General features: G+C 35.6%; 1 protein-coding gene across 2 annotated transcripts in view; it reads right to left on the bottom strand.

Moving 5' to 3' along the window:
* Positions 1–252: 252 nt before the first annotated feature.
* Positions 253–24951, bottom strand: part of LOC115216338 — a 49918-nt gene continuing 25219 nt past the window's right edge. For both annotated transcript variants that reach the window (XM_036506692.1, XM_029785564.2), the window contains exons 2-10: positions 21582–21705; positions 19255–19364; positions 16568–16667; positions 14070–14176; positions 13263–13365; positions 11179–11303; positions 8242–8323; positions 3370–3512; positions 253–829 (exon numbers count right to left, since the gene is read on the bottom strand). In XM_036506692.1, the coding sequence (XP_036362585.1) occupies positions 729–829; positions 3370–3512; positions 8242–8323; positions 11179–11303; positions 13263–13365; positions 14070–14176; positions 16568–16667; positions 19255–19364; positions 21582–21631 (921 nt within the window). In that variant the 5' untranslated portion in view covers positions 21632–21705 and the 3' untranslated portion in view covers positions 253–728. The remainder of the gene's footprint in view (positions 830–3369; positions 3513–8241; positions 8324–11178; positions 11304–13262; positions 13366–14069; positions 14177–16567; positions 16668–19254; positions 19365–21581; positions 21706–24951) is intronic.

The raw sequence follows: 24951 nt of genomic DNA, 5'->3' as shown, positions 1-24951 counted from the left end.
GAAACTGAAAGAAGCTTGTTGTATATATATATGTGTGTGTGTGTGTGTGTGTGTGTCCCCTCCACCATCACTTGACAACTGGTGCTGGTGTGTTTATGTCCCCAGAACTTAACGGTTCTGCAAAAGAGACTGACAGAATAAGTACTAGGCTTACAAAGAATAAAACCCTTTTAAGGCAGTGCTCCAGTCAAATGACTGAAACAAGTAGAAGAATAAAAAAAGAATTAAAATGATGATGATGAAAACTACATACAAAGTTTGATACATTTATTTTCAATATATATTGATTTCTCTCTCTCTCTCTCAAACACACTTTTATAAACACCTTGATACATAAACATTCATGCATGAATCAATAAAGAAGCTTCCTCATGGTCATTTGATTTGCTGGAAATATCAGCCAAATTTTTCTCATGCCAGATCCTGCTATCTTAGATAAAAAAAAACAACATATATTTGATAATGTAGTTCACAATACACTATGTCAGAATAATAAAAGATGGGCTGGTTATAGCTGGAATACTTTTGACCATGGGTTCGCTAGAGTAAGACTTACCTTAAACTAAACAACAATAATATTCACATATTCAAAAACACAAACACACAACTATATGATATTTAGATGTAGCTGTAACTCAAAACACAAACTTATGTATTTATCTCGTCGTGCACAGGTATACATACGCAGACACTGCCATTAAAGCACCAAGGTTCTAAAGGAGACTTGTTCACAGTTGTATTGAGAATCTGGTAACCAATAACAATGTAACAGAGTAGAGCCGGCTGACCATTTTCCCATCAAATGCTGCAGGACTTGATGATGATATGACTGTAAGAAAAAAAGTAACAAAAGTATAAATAATAAAAAAAAAAGTCCCTTTGACATCTTATCACTACAATATTAATGTTCTTCCCAACTTGCTTCCCAACTACATGGTTCTGGGTCAAGTCCCACTGTATGACACCTTGGGCAAGTGTCTTCTGCTATAACCTTGGGCTGACCAAAGCCTTGTGAGTGGATTTGGTAGGTGGAAACTGAAAGAAGATTGTTGTTGTATATGTGTGTGTGTGTGTGTTTATGTCCCCGGAACTAAACAGTTCTGCAAAATAGACTGACAGAATAGGTACTAGGCTTACAAAGAATAAAACCCTTTAGGGCACTTCAGCTTTTCAGCTACTTCCACCCACCCTTATAAAATGCTGGGTAGCCATGTATCTTCTTTATAGCAAGACATCTGTGCTTGTCTCTCTCTGTTATGCTGAAGCCTCTCAACATATGACATAAAGTCACCATCCCTTCTCAAATACTCCCCAACTTAATGAAGGTGAGAGGCTTTATTCCGTGTTTTGTTTTAGTTTTCTTTTTATCTTGCAAGCTACTTAGCAACCTCACTAGTGCCAGTGGCATGAAAAAGTGCACTCAATACACACAATAAAGCAGTTGGTGTTAGGAAGGACATCAAGCCATAGAGACCATGTCAAAGCAGCCACTGAAGCTCAACAAAGCCTTGCAGCTCTCCAGATGGTTTCAAGCTGTCCAATCCATGCCAGTATGGAAAAACAGACATTAAATGATGATGATGATGATGATCTAAAAGACAAAATCATATTTTGAACTGTTATTTGTTCTCCCATGTCATGTTTAATGAAATATTGCTAGTAAAGTATAACACTGTAGATAAATGTAGAGTACCATACTATAGAGTACAATGGAGCAGGGTCATCAAAAGGGGTCCAAGAGATCCCCTAGGGGTTGGCGAGGAATTACAGAGGGTCGAATGGGGATCGGTGTGCGAAAGACCAGCTCATCCAGATGAACTGCTTGAAATACTTAGTCACCAATTTCACTCACAAGCTATTGGTTGACCTGCAAGGCTTTAATACAGAACATTAGCTGACAATGTTCAAGCAAGGGGACCAAACCCCTAAACCATGCAGTTCTGAAGCAAACTTCTGAACTACACGGTTACACCTGCACGGAACCAGCTTAACAGCATTATAAGCCCTGGGAAGTTCAGGCACTGGGCCCTATATAGTATATATTTATTGACAGCAAACTACAGCATATATTGATCAGAATTTGACCCTTAATGTCTTAAGACAGCACTATGCCTAGATCTACTCACATTGATGTAAATTTCAATAAAAAAAATTTTTCCAGCAATATGATGCATTTTTCTAACTGGAAACAATTTCATAAAAATTGAAAGTTTAATACTGTATACTCATACATGTAGTTTTAAAGGTAAAAAGTGAGACATCTTCAATAGAATTTCTTGATATACATGTATATTTTAGCTAACATTTTAATTGCCAGTATCAGTACTTGGTATGCACTTAAGATATGGTATGGTAGGGCAGGGCATTCAGATATTTTGAATGAGAAGGGTGGTCGAAGCAAATTGAGAAGTGGCTAAAGGGGGTTGACACAGAAGGAGAAGTGGCTAAAGTGGGTCAATGGTTGAAAAAGTTTGGCAACCCCTGCAATAGAGGATTAAACATAAGACTATAAATACTTTACAAGCAAGGGGAGAAAAAAAAAAGGGCCTGTAATATATTGATTTCAAATATTGGTATAAAGCCTGCAATATATAATCAACCATCAACTGTGCAAATAGAAATGACATATGATTCATAAATTACATATTTCTGTGATGATTTATTTTTGGTTGGCAGATATCAGCTTACATCAGCAAATATATCATCATCATTTGTTGAAGTTATAAAGAAGCACCACAATCACTTGTTAAATTCATTAGTCTGGGGTTCTCTTGATTGATGAGACAAAATAATGTCGAAACATCAGGTATCCCAATGTTCCCTTATGTTAATGAAATGAGTGTGTTATGAACGCAAATTTGTGTGAAAGGAGAAGTTATTCTCCAATGACAAAACACAACACTGATTTGCATATTCATTTCTGAATTTAGCAAAACATATTAAGAATGAATACGCAAGCCATTGTATTTTCATATTATTTATGCAGAATTTTCATAATAGTTATATATCATTTACAAACAATATATGTTACTTCCATAATATTTACACAGACAATGCATTATTTAATTATCATTTATGTACAATTTGCATAATATCTATGTACTACTTACATTTTACATGTACAAATTCCATATCATTTGTCTTATCTCCATAATATCTATGCATTACATACTATAATTATTTGTGTTGTTTATGTATTTATGTTGTTTATTATCCAGAGATAACACAATGCCATAATGACTTACAACAAGTGTATGTGTGTATGAGAGAGAGAGAGAGAGAGAGGAAGGGAGGGAGAGAGTGAGTAACAAACACTAGCAAAATGAAACTTATGAAAAATGATATATTTGATAATATCAAACCACTGACCTTTTATTTTGTGATCAGGATCCATAAGATCAAACTTAGGGAAGTCGTTATTTGCAGGATAACATTTACAATGTATTGTGTTCATTATTTTCTTCTCATCCTTTAAATGTTTTAGAATGCAATCTTTGGACTCCATGATTTGGCTGGAATAAAAGTATATCTTCAGTTAACAGAAAAGACATCAACATTATCAGCATTTTAACGTCATCTTTTTATGCTTGCATAGGTTGGATGAAGTTTATTGAGGCAGATTTTTCTATGAATTTTTCTTCCTGCTGCTAACCATCACCATTTCCAAACGAGGTAATATTTCTCCATGGCCAGACATGTTCTTGCAGAATATTGGAAATGAATGGACACTGCTTATTTGACAGTGACAACCATTTTACAACTATCATGTGATATTAAAACAAAGAAACACAAACATCTAAATCTATATATATATATATACACATATATGTGTATATGTATATATGTATATGTATCTATGTGTATATATATATATATATATGTGTGTGTGTATATATATATACACCCTTATACATACTAATACATACACCAACCCTATACATACACACATCCAGACCCCTCCTACGCACTATTAGCTGGTCCCTCAACCCTATTATCAACCCTATTATCTCCCCTTATTTCGCTCTCGCGTCTCATGTTTGATCTTTGACCTCTGGCCGAAATCAGATCGCCATGTTGATTCGTTAGTTACTGCACGCATTTTTTTCTCTCCTTCTTTCTGTGTTTTTTTCTCTCTGTGTATCTTTCTGTTGAAGAGCGTAGGCTCGAAACGTTAAAGACTTGTTTTATTTATATTTCCTGAGCGCCATACTAATACAATTGTTTGTTTGTTTTCCACCTGCCTTCGTCTTTTGTTTATTTTCATAAAGCTTCCCATTATATATGTGTATATATATATATATATATATATATATATATATATATATATATATATATATATATATATGAGGGACCTGGGTATTGACATGAGTTATGATACCTCTTTCCAAGTGCATATTACCAGGATGGTGACAAAGTGTAGACGACTGGCTGGCTGGATCCTGAGAACATTCAGAACCAGAGATATGGAAACCATGATGGTCCTCTGGTGGACATTCGTTCTCAGTCACCTGGATTACTGCTCCCAGCTATGGTCACTCAACAGTGTGAAATTAACAGCGGGCCTTGAAGCAATCCAGAGAAGATTCACAAAGAAGATCGTCTCTTTGCAACAGCTCAGCTACTGGTAAAGGCTGAAGGCGGGAGAGATATGCAGTAATATACATCTGGAAGATCCTGGAAGGAATTGTGCCAAATTTTGGCACTGAAAGCTACACCAATGCTAGAATGGGATGACACTGCATAGCACCAAAATACCAGCAATGCCATCACGCTTCAGGACCAGTTACTGCAACAGGCTGGGTTTCAAGGGCCCACAGCTTTTTAATATTCTCCTGAAGAGCCTGAGGAACCTGCACAAACTAGATGTAGGCGTTTTTAAATCAAAACTGGACCTCTTCCTGTTGAGAGTCCCAGATGAACCTACGTCACAGCAAGAGGTGCAAATGAGGGTGGAACAACAATCAGGTGAAAGAAATGATTGCATTTGCAATAGGGGCTAGTGTAAAAACCAACTTGAAGAACCACATAGTAAAGTTTAACAAAAAACTATACATGCAGGTTCAAGGTGCAGCCATCAGTGGTCAGTGTAACTGGAGATGTGGCTGGCCTCTTCATGACCTGGTGGGACAGAAAACTTAAACAAATGTTAGCAGAACAGTCCACATCTCTTCTACTCTACAGTAGATATGTAGATGACATTAATATTATAGTTAGGACCAACTCTAGTGATGGTAATGTAGAAACTGAGAAGAACATAATGGAGAGCATCCAGCAAATAGCTAACTCCATCCACCAAAGTATCAAGGTAACTATAGATTACCCCACAATAGACTCCTTGTACTTGATACTGAACTTTGGTTAGAGACTGTGAACAATAGAGTGCAGCTCCTTCACTCCTATTACATGAAACCCATAACTTCAAAATATGTTGTTCACAAGAACTCAGCTTTGTCACACAACATGAAAATTAACATACTGATCGCAGACTTAGAATAATGAACAATGTGTCTCCACTATGTGAACCCTATGAAATGAAAAAACATATACAGAACCTCATGACCTGGGTTTATAGAAGACAATTGCCAAAGGTACCACATGGTGGGACTGAACTAAGAATCATATGGTTAAGAAGCAAACTGCTTTACCACACAGCCATGTCTGAACCTCTTGATAATATATATCTTAAAAAACTGAATATACATATATCTAAGGTCAGCAGAAGATACTTTACCTATTATTAGTTTCATTGTGTAGGTATAACTAAGTCATCCAATGATGTTTTTATTTGCATATCATTGAGGAAGGAAAGACTGGAAAATATTTCACCAATGCGAACAGAAAAGCTGTCAATGAGCTTAGTGTCCACATTGTGTGAATGGAAACATAATTGATTCCATGTTCAATTCGGCATAACCAAAGGTGCAAAAAGTGAATTGAAGAAATAATTTAGAATATCCTTTTTTTTATGATTGTGGAACTGTTCTAACCATAAATAAATCTGTTGGTTTGCTTATTATCAGATTCACTGTGTTCTTTCAATGACTTTTAGAAATTATACAAAGAATGCATAGAACTATGCAAAGAAACTGGAAAGATTTGATATAGACATGAAATGATAATTACTTCAAATTTTGACACAAGGTCTGCTATCTCAGAGGGAGTGTGTAAATTGATATCAACGACTCCAGTAATGAACTGACTCTTGCTTTAATGACTCCAAAATGATGAAAGGCAAAGTCAACCTTGGTGTATTGTTTCAAATTTAGACGCAAGACTATCAATTTTGGTAGGAGGCGTTTAATTGATTCCAACAACCCTGTACTTGACTGATATTTTATTTTATTAACCTCCAAAATATGAAAAGCAAAGTTGACATCCATAGGATTTGAACTCAGAATTAAAAAAAAAAAAAACGCAGAAAAACTACTGCAAGACATTTTTATCTGATGCTCTACTGATTCTGTCATACCACTGCCTTTAGTTGTTCCCAACAGAGGAACAAGGACTGAAATTTTGGGGAAGGACTTAGTTGATCAAATCGACCCCTGTACTTGACTGGTCCTATATTTCGTTGAGTCTGGATCAACGAAAGGCAACGTCGATTTCGAGTACTCAATAAATACTTTTCAACCACCACCAACTGATCGTCATAATAATGATACTTGAATGATTGTTTCGAGAGAGAGAGAGAGAGAGAGAGAGAGAGAGTATTGTTATCATGTTAATGTCAATGATTAGATGTGTCACTAGTTCAGTTATATATGCTGGCATTCAGTTTCTTTTTGTTAGGAGAGAAGTTTTGAAATTATTTACGTTTTTCAAAGTTTGAATAATAATAATAGAAATTGATGTCTTTTTTTTTTCTAGTCTAAGGGAGGTAATTCGTTTCTTCTGGCAGTGAACCAAAAAGCTTAAGTGTACGCCGATATAAACACTTTGTTCGCTTTACTCCCGTTTTTCAACCTGGAGTAATAGAAGTCTAAAGTTCCACACTGTGGAATTGAATCCAAAACTTCATGGTTGCGAAGCAGAATTCTTAACTGCACAGCCATACACACATTAAATTAAATTTTGCAAAATATACATTTCACATTCTTATATAAATGTGTGTTCATGTAATGATGTACTCAACATCCTGATATAGAGTTAGAGTTAATTAAGATATGTGTTGGGCATAAGAAGAATTAGATGCAGTGTGCAAGAGAGAAGACTGCACTGGTTTTGGTCATGTGATGCATATGGATGTAGACAGTTGCATACAGAAGTACCGATCTGTGAATGAAACTTATGGAAGAGGGAGACCCAGGAAGACATGGGAAGAAGTATTGAAGGCTGATCTCAAGGCACTGAGCTTTATGGAGGAGATGATCAAGATATGTTAGCACATTGCTGTACTGAAGAAGACCTATCAGCCACAGCAGAATTGATCGTGGCACTAGTGCCTTATAAAATGCACTCCTACTGGGGGTCACATTAAAAATGGAACAATGTAACCTGGTGCAGCCTCTGGCCTTAACAGCTCTGGTCAAACTGTCCAGCCCATGCCAGCATAGAAAACAGATGTTAAATAATAATGATGATGATAATGTTCAATTAAATGGGAATAAACTAGAAGCAACCTAATTTATTTACACATATATTAAATAAATATTAATAAATAGGCATAGGAGTGGCTATGTGGTAAGTAGCTTGCTTACCAACCACATGGTTCTGGGTTCAATCCCACTGTGTGGCACCTTGGGCCGACCAAAGCCTTGTGAGTGGATTTGGTAGATGGAAACTGAAAGAAGCCCATTGTATATATGTGTATATATATATGTGTGTGTGTGTGTGTGTGTGTGTATCTGTTTGTCCCCCCAACATTGCTTGACAACCGACGCTGGTGTGTTTATGTTCTTGTAACTTAGTGGTTCAGCAAAAAAAGACCGATAGAATAAGTACTGGGCTTACAAAGAATAAGTCCTGGGGTGGATTTGCTCGACTAAAGGCAGTGCTCCAGCATGACCACAGTCAAATGACTGAAACAAGTAGGAGAGTAAATAGCAGTTTCTTGCAATAAATACATTCTAAATCAACATTTTTTTTCATGGGCCTTTAAAATACTACTGTACAGTAGATCCCCAGTTTACTATTTTGCTGGCATGGACCCTACAAAATCTTGTATGGACTCTCATTGAGAATCAGTGGTCTAGGGTAAGAAAAAGAGTAAGAAAATGTGAATTCTTAGATTTTCAGACTTACTTGCATATTTCATCTGTCCACATTTCCAAATTTTCTAATATCCTCCACTTAGTAATACAGTCCTCAGCTGCTGGTTTATTACCTGGTTAGAATGATATGCAATACATATATGATGGAAAGCAATTACAAACATATGTAAGTACAATATATAAAATACATGTGAGTCTACAATGTAAATATATACATTTACGAGACCATAAAGTCAGGAGGTATGAGAGGCGGTTTTTATATATTACTCATGAAATAATTTCATTGATTGGATCTTCTGGATTTTCAGTTACATGGACACTCTATATTACACTTCTTTGTAATCAATTACAATGTCAACTGATAGCTGAGTCCATAAGAGGAGCTTGCTAGATTAGCATCATGATTCTCTGAATCTGCTCATTTGTATATATTTATATATTTTAAGAAATATATGATAGTACAGAAGTTCTGTCTTCACATTGCTTTCCGGGAGAGGGATAGGTTGATTTGATTGACCCCCCCCCCCAGTGCTCAGCTGGTACTTATTTTATTCACCCTGAAGTTGACCTTGGTGGAATTGATATAAAGACAGATGAGATGCCACTAAGCATTTTGCCCGGTGTGCAAATTATTCTCTCTTCACACTGATATCAATCTCTTTATATTAATACAAGCAAAACGCCCCTCCATCCAATGGATGGTGCTGAGTTGTCAAACATTTAAACCAAATTTCCTCAAAACAACTTGTCCGACCATCCCAAAGGTTTCCCCTTTGAGAAACACCGATTTAACCTAAATTTGAGACACTAGCAAAAGAAGAAATAAAGATAGACTTTTTTTCTATTCCAAAGAAAAACGATTTTATTCACACAAATATGCAACCAAAGAGTTTAAAGTACCAGTAATGATAAGGTTGTTGACTGGGAGAACACAAACATGGTTTAAACAGTAAGCTTGGCAGGAAAGAAACGTGCCTTTAAGCAGTACAGAAGCAACAAAAAATGGAAGGTGCAGTTATGTACAGGTTGACGGAAGAAAAGCAGGACAAAAACGGCTTTATCAATCGCATTTTCACCTGGAATTGATTTTTGTAATTTTTTCAAGACTTATACAGCCCTGATACTGTTGGTATCTACATATCAAATTTGAGTGCAATTGGATGGAAGATGCCTGAGATCCTAGAAGACACACAAACACAGACAGATAGAATGGATTTTATATAATAGATTAATCACTCTTCAAAGCTCAGTGGTTATCAAGGTTTCTGTATAGTTTGGTCTTTGCAATCTCAATGAAACATCTACTGTTCGAGCTGCATTCTTTTCTAACTGTGACCGTTGCATCTTTTTGCAAACATAGAGTATTCAATGCGTTCCTCTACTTTTCAAATGGAATAGCATGATTTGAAGAAGTGTGTGGTTGAGAAAATATCCCTCATGACACAACATTCTATCAATCCTTTAGCATTTATATCAGTCATATCTAGCCCAAATATCCTACTTGTTTCATGTTCAAACTAGCCACATCCAACCTGTCACACCTATCCTACAATGTCATTCTTAAAATAAACAATCACATTATTGAAATCCCAAAGCAATGGAGACAATGCATGATTAAGTCAAAACAAAGCATTACATTTGATAGAGTAATCTAAATGCTAAAGGGTTAAATGGATCTGTACATTTATACACGTTTATATAAACTGCTGGAAAAAACCCCAAAAAAACCAAACAAACTAATCTATGTATACTGACTTACAAGGTGCATTCCAGAAGTTTTGAGACTTTCTTTTAGAAGCAGCAGTTACAACTGTCCTTGATTATTGTAATTTTATTCTATAATTACTATACATCTAATAAGCTGACATACCAACCTCTGTTATTCCAGATTGAATGAGAAGGCTTTAACATCACTTTCTACACACCTTATTAAATACTGGTTGTCATAGCTGACTAGTTTGCAGAAAGCAGTCAGGATGGTGATAGCCATTTTTGACAACATGCACATATCTACATCCACTGGCTTCCTTCTGGCCAGATGGTCAACAAAGAGTACTTTGTAGAGGTTTTGAGGAAGTTTGGGGAGAAAGTCTCATGACTCTCTATCACCATCCAATTCCATTATTATGAATTTGAATTGGGAGCTTGAGTCATAGTGACTCTTTCATTAGCTGATTACACAACCACTAAGGTGGTCCCCTATGGATGCACTGCAGTTACTTTCTTGATAGAGCTTGGTCATCTAGGATTCCTCCACTCAGCACCATTGGCTCAGTTAAGCTCTTCTGCTATCTTTTCACAATCCACCTTGTTGTATCCCTGGTAGGGTGACTGAATGGGTGCTATGCCTTGTCAAAGGGCAGCCTGTAACTATGCAGGGTATGGTCATCACTCCATGAAGTATTTTCAAATACCCGTATACCCGTTCAAAATACCCACATACCCATACAACCTCTCTATTCCAGATTTGTTTTTAAAGTTCTTTTAAACACTTAATATGTTGGAAACAAACTCCAGCACACCATGATATCTTTGAGGAAGATATAAAGTATTAAAATAAAAGCCTACATCTGTCGGTCAGCTTTGTTTTTATTTCTATAATTGGTTAATTGGTTAAAAACAGACTGAAAATCAACAATGAGTGCCATAACCGTACTGAATTAGAAAGTTAGAGAGTTAGCTTGGTGGAGCCCATTCCTCTCAAAGTTATATCCTGTATCCACAACAGTTGATCTTAGTACTACAAAAGCTAATGGAAACATTTGTGAAGTTCATTTTGTTACAGTCATTTGCTATGTGGTACCTAATTACAGTTAAGTAGACTGAGGCACTGACATGATTTAGTGTCAGGATAGAAACTTCTGATCTTTGTGTTAATTCTTCAGCATCTTATGCACTTGACGGTTTGTACTTGCTCTTTTTGTTTATAGAAGATTGTGAGTTAACTATATGAAAAAACAGTGCTTACCACTAATGTTTTTGAGAGTATTCTCATGGCTAAAAAGAGGAAAAATCTTTAATGCCTGGCTTTGTGTTATCAAACAGTCTGGTCTTGGTTTAGATGAAATACATTGGTAAAATGTATCATAATTCCTAGGTGAGAGTAATAAAAATGTAGGAATAAAACAGAAATTTTCAATAGCAAAAATCAATGACATAAACAGGTATGTGTTTTTACATATATTTGTATAATAAAATAAAATGGTATATGAATATTTTTAAAATACTCATTCTGCATAAACCAGACAGAATTTGTCAAGGCAAATTTTCTACAGCTGGATGCCCCTTCTACTGCCAACCTCACCAGTTTCAAGGTAAGGCAATATTTCCCCATGACCAGACTTGTTTTTACAGAAGATTGGAAATAAAGGACACTGCTTGTATGGCAGTAACACATTTATGATTATAATGATGATGGTGGTGGTGTTGATAACAAGAAGTATAAACCATTCTGAAGATATTCAATTACAGCTTATAAAGTCAGGATTTCAAAACCTGTTCAAACCAAGATATACAAATCTATATACAGCAAAGTACTCTTCTTGTGCATGCTATTGTAGTCACTATTGTTTTATAGCCTTCTCTACTGGAAAGACAGACATTGAAAACCCAAATAAACGTGATCAGTTTGTCATCTAAAACTGAATCTTTACCTATTACTCTTACTATTACAGATGAAAAGTAGTAGTTGTAGACGTCAACCAGGTAAACTGAAGCAAGTAGAAGGGGATTATATTCTTTGTTTTATGTCAAGGTACCATCATAGTAATTATTCATGTAAAATATTATAAAGACATGGTTAGGTGCAGGTGGTTTATTAAGAAGGTTACTTATCAAAACCACATGGTTCTGGGTTCAGTCCCACAGTGTGGCAACTTGGGTAAATGTCTTCTACTACATCCTTGGGCTGACCAAAGCCCTGTGGGTGGTAAATGGAAACTGAAAGAAGCTTATATATATATTACGAGCAAAACGCCCCCCATCCAATGGACAGTGCTGAGTTGTCAAACATTTAAACCAAATTTTCTCAAAACAACTTGTCCGACCATCCCATAGGCCTCCCCTTTGAAAAACACTGATTTAACCTAAATTTGAGACACCAGCAAAAGAAGAAATAAAGATAGACTTTATTTCTATTCCAAAGAAAAACGATTTTATTGCGCGTACAAATGCACGTTCCCACGGCTTTATCCATCGCATTCTCACCTGGAATTGATTTTTGTAATTTTTTCAAGACTTGTACACGCCCTGATACCGTCGGTATCTACGTATCAAATTTGAGCGCAATCGGATGGAGGATGCTCGAGATCCTAGAAGACACACACACAGACAGGCAGAACGGATTTTATATAATAGATTTCTCCATGGTCAGATGTGTTCTCACAGAATATTGGAAATAAAATTACATTTCTTGTATGACAGTAACAGTAATTTATAACTGTTATGTGATGTCAAGACATGTCCTGACATTGATAGTTGTAAATGATTGTCACTCATACTAGCAGAGTAATTTTATTTTCAATATTCTGTGAAAACATGTCTGGTCACGGAGAAATATTGCTCATAAACAGATGTGGGTTAGTGACAGAAAGGGCATCCAGCTGTAGAAATTCCATCTCAATAAACTCCACCTGAGCTATGCAAGCATGGGAAAGTGGACTTTAAAACAATGATGATGATGACTCTCATTACATTATTAGGACATCAATTAATACTTTATCTTCATGTGGTGAATACAAATGAATGAAGTTTATAACAAATCAAACAGCCACCCATGAGTTCCTGTGGCTTGTCTCTAGTACTGTGGGTATTAATGTATGGGAATGTGCCCAGGCCCAAAACACTTACCTGTAGATAGAGAAAAGTTTCATCAAGTAAAACCCTTACTTTAACAAAGCCACAAAATATAAAAATGAAGACAAGGAATTTAGAATCCAAGAAAACTAAGGGCAGTCTACACTGGCAAATAGTGAAGCAAAATAATTTATTTTCCTTTGTAAATTATATGAAATTATGGTAATACATTCCTACATTTGACAATGGATGACTTACCGACTTTTATCAGTAGTACTAAGCTTTGTATTACTAGTAAGAGCTTGCAAAAAGCCCCAACAGTTGCTCATCTGATTCAGTAGTTCACCTTTGGTTTTACATTCTGAAAAAAAAAAAAAAGAAAAACATCAAAGATAATAGTGATGCAATCTACTTTATCTTTTTCACTTATTTATAACTCTTTATGTATTTAGCAGAGCTCCTTGTTGTAAGCATCCATGCTTCATTTCCTCTCTTTACTCTCTTTTACTTGTTTCAGTCATGTGACTGCAGCCATGCTGGAGCACCACCTTTAGTTGAGCAAATCAATCCCAGAGCTTATTCTTTGTAACCCTAGTACTTATTCTATTGGTCTCTTTTGCTGAACCACTAAGTTACGGGGACATAAACACACCACCATCGGTTGTTAAGCGATGTTAGGGGGACAAACGCAGACACACAAACACACACACACATATATATATATATACATATATATATATATACATATATACGATGAGCTTCTTTCAGTTTCTGTCTACAAAATCCACTCACAAGGCTTTGGTCGGCCCGAGGCTATAGTAGAAGACACTTGCCCAAGGTGCCATGCAGTGGGACTGAACCCGGAACCATGTGGTTGGTAAGCAAGCTACTTACCACACAGCCACTCCTGTGCCTGTTCATATTTTTTTCTGCAGATGTTCATACCAGGCATTAGCCATGTCAATGTCACAAATCTGTGATGATCTGTAATGGTCATGGTCACAGCCATCCCCTCCTCTTATTAATTAATATATAAAATAAGTAACACAAGAAATATAAACTAACCTAGTTTACATACTTCAGTTGCTGCAACACCCGAAAAGTATCCTAGAGGAAGATTTTTCAATCCGGAACATGTATTGTTGTAAATTTGTGCACAATGATCATATTCGCTGGAATTAAATATCAACATTTATTACAAGCATAAAATTTAGAAGGAACTGGTTACATTGTTGGGTAGGAGCAATTAAAAGTTTCTTTTGTGATTGTGTGCCAATAGTTTTGAGACTTGAAGTGTGTAGAAGGGACAGCTGGGAGAAAGTTTGTGACATGCATGACATGTACAGTTAGAAATGAAGCATAAGGCAAATATAGTTTTTTTTTAATCAGCAGAGAAGTAGCGGGTAGGAAGATCCAGCAAAATTGGTGGAGACTGCTTCAGCAATGGACCAGAAGTGCTTATATAGGATTGTTAGCATGTTGTAAGGTGTACAAAAGTATCCTTTAGTTTCCTGGTGGTCATCTTGATAGTGTTTTGGAAAGGGGAAGAACAAGCCCCCAAAACTTCCATTAGTAGAGGAGAGTGCTTTAGGTGGTATCCTACAAATGTAAGTTACTTACTCAAGGGCTTATGTTGTGGTTGTGTGAAGAGACTTGGTTGTGTAAATAGATTTGTGAAGGGTTTATGTTGTGGTTAAAGATTCAGTTTCAGATGAAGAACTGATCAAGTTTATTTGGGTTTTCAATGTCTGTCTTTCCAAACTTCTTTGTTCAATTAACAACAGAACCAAAACAACTAAGTAAACTTCTACTGCCAAACTAGCAGTAAAATTATCAAACTGAAGAGATTTAAAAAGATTAAAACTTTACACACACACAAACTTCCCTCTTGAAGTCCAGAAAATATATTTCAATTCTAATCAATAGTTTGATCCTCAACAAAACTTCAAGAAGACTCATAGTAGAATACTGCTTCCATATCTGTTACTTGCTATACATATAAATGTTCCAGTCAACAACACCCAAAGAAAGGCTATTTGATTAATTGGCATGGAGTCAGTCATTAATACTCCAAATTCTAACCAACAGAAGATCAGTTTCTTCATTTTGCCTCTTCTACACCTCAGAGCTTACTCAGTTATGGTCACCTCATTTCAAGCTCACCAATCAGATAAACTGAGTTCCTTTTCTTTTAGACCAGGGGTTCTCAACCATTTTTTATCCATGGACCCCTCAGATTACTATTTTATTCTAGTGGACTCCCATAGTCATTCAATGTTTATATAGAAACTTCTTTTAAAATTCCTATTTTGTTTGTTACACAGTCACTTGTGTAGGTTGAACTATGTAGAATGTTAGAGAAAGAAACCAAGCTGTTTCTTGCAATACATACCAATATATACATTTAAGCAGCATTTTTTTAGGAGCCTATAAAATACAATTGTAGATCCTCAATTTACTATTTTGTTTTGTGGACCCCCAAAAATCTTATATGGGCCCTCAGGGGCTATATGGACCTCGGTTGAGAACCACTGTTTTAGACCCTACACTAATCACTTTCCCCAATCTTTCCTCCCAAGTATGTCAACCTTTAATAATTTCCTTCCGCGGATGCTGATTTGAAGAAGTTCAAGCTAAACATCAGCCACATCAATCTGACCTTTTTATTGAAGGGTCCTAAGATGGCGATAGGCACAGTCCCTTCCTTCTGGCCAAAACCATAAAAAGTAAAAAGTTTGAATTGAAAAAATTCAGTTATTTATAGAAACAACAGAAAGTTGAAAGCTGACTAGGAATATTGGTGACATGGGCAGAATAAAGCTTATTTCTCGGAAGTAGAAAATATAAATGTTTCAGTCATACAGATGAGAGAGAAAGAGATGGTGTCCAGTCAATTTGTCATAGTTTAATTTTTTCCCCACTGAGATAGAAAAATGGAAGAATGGCTATCTGAATAAAAAAAACAAAAAAACGTTTATTTTTAGGTTTGTTGTATTACATATTCATTTTTTCTTAAAATTTAAGATTGTGTGTAATTGCTTTTAGAAAAATTTTTTGGCTTGGATTATATTTTTCCATGAAATTTTTTATATGTATGTTCATATCTCTGTACTTTTTTTTTTGGCTTGGTTCTTCTTGCATAAACTTCTGCAGTTTGGTACTGGCAAACCTTTCCTCATATTTAATCACATCGATAAGTTTCAAGATATTTGGATGACTAACACTCACTGTGTTTTTCAGTGCATCATGGTAGGCTTCTAAACTATTTGTAGTATGAGCCTTTTATGAGGCACTGGAATGGCTGCTTTTCATGTGGGCCTGCACAGTTGCTCTTTAAGTGACACCAAAACAAGTGCTTTTTATGTGGCTGGAAAAACTGATGTAAAACGATAATATTTAACTGGCACTGTAATTAGTTGGTTTTACACTTTCTGATGATCAACTGAATAAAGTACTAGCCTAATAGTCTTGGTATTTACTGTTTTAGAGAAAACCAATTGTTTGGTTGTTGGTTAGCAACAAACTGAGTTGGTTAGATGAGACTGAAAAATCTTATTACTTACCTACAAAATTCTTCTATGCCATTGGTAAATAATTTGGTAGGAACTAATTTTGTACGACAGATTTGAATTTCTTTCATTTTAGTTGAGAAATTTGGGCATTCTGAAAGAAAGATTGGTATGACATGAAAGAATTTTCAGTTACCTTTGGAACACATAGTAAACACTTAAAAAGGAACAACATAAAGGTTTCTCAAAGAGATATTTAATAGCATACAGAGATAAGATGAATAAGCAGATAAAGTGCAAGATCACCAACTCTGGTCTTGATATAAAAAAATGTTGGGGCTAAAAAGTTTAAGTTGAAAAGGTAAAGAGGAAGGCATGAATACAGTGATGGGAGGATTAAAATTTAATTTCCATTCTTACTGGGATCTTATGAGCTCTAATATAATTTGAGCTTTTATCAAAATGATTCTATCACAATCTGATTTAATTAAATATATTTATAGACAATGAATTTATTGATTTATTCAATGTCTGTAAAAACTTTTGTTAGAGGTGTTAAACTTGCTCCTTGAGTAAGTATTTCACTTATATCTCACGTATTTATCGCTGAAGAGGGGAAAATTGGACCAATACGGTTATAACGGATTTTTTAGAAATTTCTATTGGTTTGTTTCGAGACGCATAAATTATAATGGTTATTGACAATTCTGTCTTTTTTTGGGCATATTTGGCACTAGAATTTTTCTTTTGCCCTTATTTTGTAAATTATATATATATATATATATATATATATATATATATATATATATCATCATCATCATCATTTAATGTCCGCTTTCCATGCTAGCATGGATTGGACTGAGGACTGGCGAACCAGATGGCTGCACCAGGCTCCAATCTGATCTGGCAGAGTTTCTACAGCTGGATGCCCTTCCTAATGCCAACCATTCCGAGAGTGTAGTAGGTGCTTTTACGTGCCACCAGCACGAGGGCCAGTCTGGTGGTACTGGCAATGGCCAGGCTCAAAATGGTGTTTTTTACATGCCACCTGCACAGTAGTCAGTCCAGCGGCATTGGCAACAACCTCGCTCAAATGTTTTGTTCACGTGCCACCAGCACAAGTGCCAGTAAGGCGACGCTGGTAACGATCACGCTCAAAGGGTGCTTTTAAATGCCACCGGCACACACATATATAGCATAGAAAAACATGCATTAAATGAACAACGAATGTGTGTATAATGATGATGGATGATACACACATTCATTGTCCATTTAATGCATGTTTTTCTATGCTAGCATGGGTTGGACAGGGACATATTTCAGACAAGATTTTATGGTCATATGCTCTTCCTGATGTGAAACCATAACTGTTTAAGTTAAGGATTTTTTATTTTGCAGATCTTCGAAAGTAGAGTGTACCAGTTGTAATGTTAACAAAGAATGTTAATATCAAATCACCATTTCATTCACTCACTAATAAGTAGGATACCAACATGTACATACTCTTAAACACAGACACACATATGGCTAGCTTCCTACAGTTTCCATCTACCAAACTTAAATATTCTATAAATATAATTAGGAATTTCTTTTGAATAATAGTTGAATAACGGCGTTTTATCGAAAAGGATATGATAGCCCTTCTTGGTGCAAACCAAGAAGGGATTATTAAATCCCTAATATACTTTAGTTCCAGTATACAACTTAAATAAGATAGTATAGTACTGAATTTTCCTGTATGAAGTTAAAGAAGTTTGTTTGCTTCCATCCAGGTTTTTAAAGAATGTATGTCAATAAAACCTTGATTTAGAGTTGTTGTTAGTGGTAATAACTAAACATTAGTATACAATATCCATAACCATATAATTAGATTATAAAGGATAATTGTTGATATCAGAGCAGCTGCATGCAACAATGGGATTTTGTTATGCTTACTAACTTTAAAGATGTTATGTTAAATTATAGTTAATGTTTGTGGTAGTAGAGTACAAAACTTTGATACTATTTTTATTAAAGTTCAGGTGATAATTATGATTTAAGAAGTGGAAATGCTTCTTAAGGAACTTAAAGAATATTTGAGCCAAGAGTGCAGTTTGATATATACACAAACAGATATATATATATATATATATATATATATATATATATATATATATATATATATATATAAAACAGTGTTAGCATCCATGAAATACATAAAAGAGTTTAGAAAATTGAATTCCTAAAGCTAGGTTATCTCAGAATCAGAAAATATTTTAAGCTTTGAACAATTTGTGACCTTCTACAATGCTCAAATGTACCATGTTTGAGTGGTACTCATATATCAAAGAATATTTTATTTGACACATTGGCTTGTACCGTCAACAATTTCTCTTTCAGGTAGCATGAAAAATACATATGTGTTTTTTGTTTTTTGAAATGCAGAGAGATAAATTATCTTTTTTTCCAGATGTTTGATAAGGGATTGAGATACTTTCCTTTGTCTCCCAACTCTACCAGTCTGATTTTTTCGTATCTTGAGCATGTATGTTTGAAGTAGCTGTAGCAAAGGAAGAAAGACAGGTAATGCTTTCCCTGTTCTCAGTCTGAATTCCCCATGCAGTTGTGTGTGTGTGGGAAGGGGGGGTGAGAAAGAGAGAGAGAGATTGCTGCTGACAAAACTATCAGTATTAATAAGAAAGTAAAAAAAAAAAAGAAAAGAAAAATTAAAGATATAGATAAATAAAACCTGTAATATTTACCATTTTCATAATGTTGAAGAGCATTTTTCATAGCTTCCTCATATGACTTGTAGAGAGGCTTGGCTTCACTTAGTGGACATTCCAGAAGGTCTCGATAAAACGGATTGTCACTGAAATAAAATGAAAATAAAAATGAAAAATAATGCAGAAAATAACTTAGATTATATGACAATGACACATGATCATGAACTCAAATTTTAAAATATGAGAGGGAAAGGTCAAAGCTGAGAGTAGAGAAACACATCCTTAGTAAGTAGAATAACAAAAGAGTTGTTACATATTTTGAGTGGTTACAACTGCAGTCGGTTTGTTGTGGTAGATGCATGGATGACAGAGGAAAATAACATGTTACAGCAGCAGCCAAAAGAACCTGGCACCACCTGGAGAGAGAGTCCCACATTGCGAACTGTATGTAAAATTATGTATATAAATATATGAAAGCTGAGTGGTAGAGAAGTTCACTTGGTTTGGGGTTCAGTGTCACTGATTGGTACCTCGGGTAACTGTAGTCTAGTATATCTCTGGACCAACCATAGCCTTATGCATGGATTTGGTAAACAGATACTGAAAGAAGCCCATTGTGCATGCAGGTTTGTCTTTCCTTGGTTTGATATTACATGATAATTATAAGTGGGTGTCACTGTCATACAAATGGTGTAACTCATTTCCAATCTTCAATGAAAACATGTCTGGACATCTAGCTTTAGAAAATCCTCCTCAAGGAATTCTCTCTGATGGAATTTATTGAAAGATATTTGAACAGTTTGTTACTGAGAACATATCTGAACTGGTCTTAAGTTTGTATACTTTCTGTCACTGTTTCACCTTTCACCATCTGACATAAGATCACCTCCTCCAATGCCCCCCTCCCCTCTCAAAAGATTTTTGTCTTGCAAGTTACTTGGTGACCCTGTCAGTGCAGGTGCCACTTAAAAAGCATCCAGTTTACACTGTAAAGTGGTTGGTGTGTATAAAGGCATTCAGCTGTAAAAATCCTGCCAAAACAGTCACAGAAGTCTGGTGCAGGCTTCTGCCTGGCCGGCTCCTGTCAAACTGTCCCACCCATGCCAGCATGGAAGGTGGACATTAAACGATGATGATGATGACGATGACTCACATATCTGTTCTGGCCTGGCCTGGCAGCCAAAATGTGCAATCAATCAATAATATTTAATGAGTTATGATAAAGGAAGCAAAGCTTTCTAATCAGCTTATAGTTGCTTCTCTTGGTATCTGATGCTGATGAGAATTAACAAGGTTGAAATGCATCCATTAGTGCAGTAGAGAGGACTCTATGCTAACTATGTTATTTTATCACCTTTTAGTCTCAAGCGAGAATTTTTGCACCACAACAAACCACAGTGAAAAACTTTTACAACTCTAATTATCTCCCAAACATACATGAACTGGTATTAAGTTTGTGTGTATGTGTGTGTGTACGCGTGCACAAGCAACATAATGTCTATGAACTAGAAACCCTTAAACAAGTATCACCCTTAGCAGAACTAGAACCCTTGTGAAGGACAATCATTTTTTTATCATGGTATAATATAAACAAAACTACCATAAAATAAGAAATCCAAAAGAAGTTTAGCCTTATGAGAATTAGAATTTCAAAGAAGGACGATTAGAACCATGAGAACAAGATACAAAAGAGTCACAGTCAACAAGCACATCAAAGATATAAACCCATCATCAACTACCAAACGGATATCATTATAGTTTTGATGCTTAGGCAATACCACTCTATCTGGTGCTGTTAACAGTGCTAAAAACACAAATGCTACCTGGGAATTTACAGATAAGAAGCAGGAGTGAAACATTGGCGCAATATGTCCATTACATCTACACTTGCCTATTGTTACATCCAATCGCAAACATAAATTGTTTCAAACATATAGTTATGAAGGAGAGAAATTTAAAAAATACTTCATTGGAAACAGAGAAGTAACTTCAAAATGGATATAAACATCTCAAGAATTACAGAACTTAAAAATGAACTAGCAAACTAAACACGCCAAACAAAAAATTATGAAACATAGTTACAAACATACAGCAATAGACATGGCTACCCTACAATCTATAACATATTTCAAGCATGAAAACAGCTAAAACAAACCAAACATAAACAAACAGAATAGCATATCACTTAAGCTATAAGTTTTCAATCATCTTAAAACAATGCCACATGGGAATAAACTAGTATAGTTCAATATTTATTAGATATACACCTTAATTATAGAAAATATATTTAAATGAATATTTCATCTAAAAACATATACATATATACATATTCTAGGAATACATAAAGGAGTCAACATACTTACAGCAACAGTTCCATATCAGAGAGATCGAATTTTGGAGGCACCTTTGTCATTTCTTTCAGTCTTTTCAAAATATCTTTGGGCTCTTTAGTATCACATTTACCCAGTGCCAGAGCAGTGCAATAAGCTGTAAGGAAAATATCATCATCAGTATAACATCAGAACCTTTTCCATAACATCTCAACACCAGAACCTTTTCAATAACAACAGTCAAGCCAATGAAGAAGCCTCTGTGTGGTTGCTCAACCAGTTAGAAATAGCAGCCAAATCTCCCTCAGATAACACTATAATGTAGATCTCAGTGGCGGATGCAGGGGTGTTGTCCAGGTTGCCCAGGCAACACTCTTTCTAACCGAGCTGACACCAGAAAAATCAGCACTAAGGCTTAAATTTTGAAAAAAAATGGCTTGGTTGTTTTTATCAACTTGGATTATAAAGCGACCCTGTAACTAAGTTATGGTACACAAGTCTAGTTTGCTACTACTTTCCATAGGTACTGTTGCAAGTATAATAACATTGTTATTTTATTTCCAGCAGTTTCACAGCATTACTGTTTCATATGCATATGGTCTGCCACAACAAAGTTAGAATACATAAAAATGGGTCCATTTGTTTTGAATTGCAATTCCCACCTGATATAGTATTTTTTAAAAAACTTTTAGGCCAACACCCCGCAAAAAATCCTGCCCCCACTGGATCTCATCAAGTAATGTTGACCTACAGTTCAACAATAACAACCTTATCAACAGTCCAGTATACCCTCCCTCCACATCCCATGCTTCCATGATGTCTATCCCGTCAGGTCTAACTCAGGTTCAAGTAAGACTTGGAGGAGAATTAATACACATTATAGCCAGGAATGTAGTTCAGATGGCTCCAAAGATCAAGTCTTCAGTGACACAACATTACTAATAATAATACAAGATAATTTCACATTTGTACAAGCCCATTCCCACCCCTGTCCATCGGAGCTCCAAGAACAACTAGACAATCAATCATTAGAATCTGGCATCTCAGAAGTCAGTTGTATGGTGACCCATAGTGACAAAATGTATGTATCAAGCCACTTGTCTAATTTTTAGAACCTAGTCATTTATACACTATGGAGTTATGGTGACACAGTTAAATCTCTGTCTCTCACATATATTCTTGTTCTGTAAAGTGTGATTTCCTTTTAAAATAAAACCAACATATAGCACTCCATACAGGTGACCTCCTGACCTCGTCAACCACCCTATGGAACTATTATTTCCATATCCACCTCTAACAGTCAATGAGGAATCACCATCATGATTGCAAGACTAGTTAGGAAGAGAAATCAAATCTCTCGCAAATCATATTCTATAACTTTAAGCAGGGAAAGGGACATACTCAATAATCTAGTCTCTGACATACAAAAAAAGTGAGGTGGAGCACCTTCTGATCAAATGTCTACTCGATAAGTCTGACCTTGGGTTAAAAGGTAACTGTTTTTCTCCTCTCTGTGTGAGTTTACATCTATCTTTCAGTGGTGCCCCTAGTTCAGGTGTTGGCTTTTGTTTTCTAGTGGGATCAATGTTACACACACACTACACAACAATAATAGTAGTAGTTATGTTTGAACTAATAATTTAGTAGTTAATAAGTTTAACCCTTTCGTTACCGTATTTATTTTAAGATGCTCTGTGTTTCTTTTAATTAATTTTAAATATAACAAAGAATTTAGTAAAATATCATTCAGCTAGTGTTAGGAACATAAATTGTGACTAAGGTTTGGTGTAAGATTTTAATTCAAAACTTATGAAAACAAGACATTTGTACTCAGAGCCAGAGCCGATTTCAGCCGGGTTGGTACTGAAAGGGTTAACTCCTTTTGAGGGGTTTGATATTTAACTCTTTCAAATCTCTGCTATATGTGTGTGTGTGGAATGCCCTTTTCAGCAATGACCATCTAATCTTTTTTTCAACAGATATATAGTACATGCTCATATTTGCTGCTACACATTCAAACATCCTAGACCACGTCAAAAGAATACCATTTAACTGATTGACAATGATTCACTCATTATTCACACAACAATGACTAATTCACAAACTTGGCACTACTTAAGAACAGTGGTCCCGGTGCGAGCACTTGCGCATCCGTGCTAGCTAGTCATGACTAGTTGATCCTTACTTTGTGTTTTTGTATTTTATTAACTTTATTCAAAAAAATTATTTACTTTGTTTAAAAAAATTATTTATTTTGTGTTTTATTTACTTTGCTAGGTAGTCGTTGTAGGATCGACTAGACACAACTAACTAGCGCGGATGCGCGAGTACGTGCACCGGGACCACTCTTCTTAAATAGTACCCACAAACTTGTAGTTTCCTCTCTGTCTTACTATAATGTTCTCTGTTAACCCTTTAGCATTTAAACCGGCCATATCCGGCCAAAAGTATTCTGCCTGTTTTATGTTCAAACTGGCCAGATCTTGTCTCTCGCACCAACCCTACAATATCGTTTTAAAAATTAACTGCTACCTCATCAAAATCTCATAGCTCCAAGATAATGCCTGATTAGTTCGAGGTAATGTGGATAAAAAAGGATTAATTTTGGCAGAATAATGCGAACACTAAAGGGTTAACCTAAAATAGTTGAAGCCCATCTTTTATCCTTCCTGAACCTGCATGAACCCTTTTGTTACCATATTTCTGTTGAAATATACTACCTTTATTTCAGTTAGTTTTTAAAAATACTGAATAATTCATTAAACTGTCATTATTAATCTGGTGCATAGGGCAGCGAGCTTGTACTGGACAAAAAGCAGCATTCTGTTTGTCTTTATATTTCAAACTTAAATTCTGCAGAGATCAACTTTGCTTTTCAGAGCCAATACAATAAATACCAGCCAAGGACAGGGGATTGGCAGAATTACTTGAGGGCCCTGCAACATACCTTGTATTTGTTCCAGTTCTTCACATTCTGACAGTGTTGATAACAATGACACACTGGTGCTAAGCTATATTGGCCTAAGTCAGTGGCCTTTTCCTTGGAAAAATACATCAGTGGTGCAAAAAGGGAAGACTTGCAAATATGGGCATATATGGCCTATCTTCTTGAAGCAAATATTTCTCAGGCTACGTATACATATCTTTTATCTTTTACTTGTTTCAATCATCAGACTGCAGCTAAGCTGGTGCAACACCTTGAGACATTTTAAAAGTTTGGTATTTATTTGGCTAGGTTAGTCTCATATGTCCCATATGTAGATATAAGGTCAATATTGACCAACAGAGGTCCTACAAGATCTAGGGTAGAGATAGGGTCATGCAAGTGACTGTGAATTGGTTATAGATTAGGATTGAAACTTGAGTAAGTATCCATAGATTGATGGCTAATGAAGGTGGTGGA

Source organism: Octopus sinensis, linkage group LG10 (genome assembly GCF_006345805.1).
Source record: "Octopus sinensis linkage group LG10, ASM634580v1, whole genome shotgun sequence".
In the NCBI taxonomy this organism is placed as follows: Eukaryota; Metazoa; Mollusca; class Cephalopoda; order Octopoda; family Octopodidae; genus Octopus; species Octopus sinensis.
This window is presented reverse-complemented; position numbering and strand designations above follow the sequence as displayed.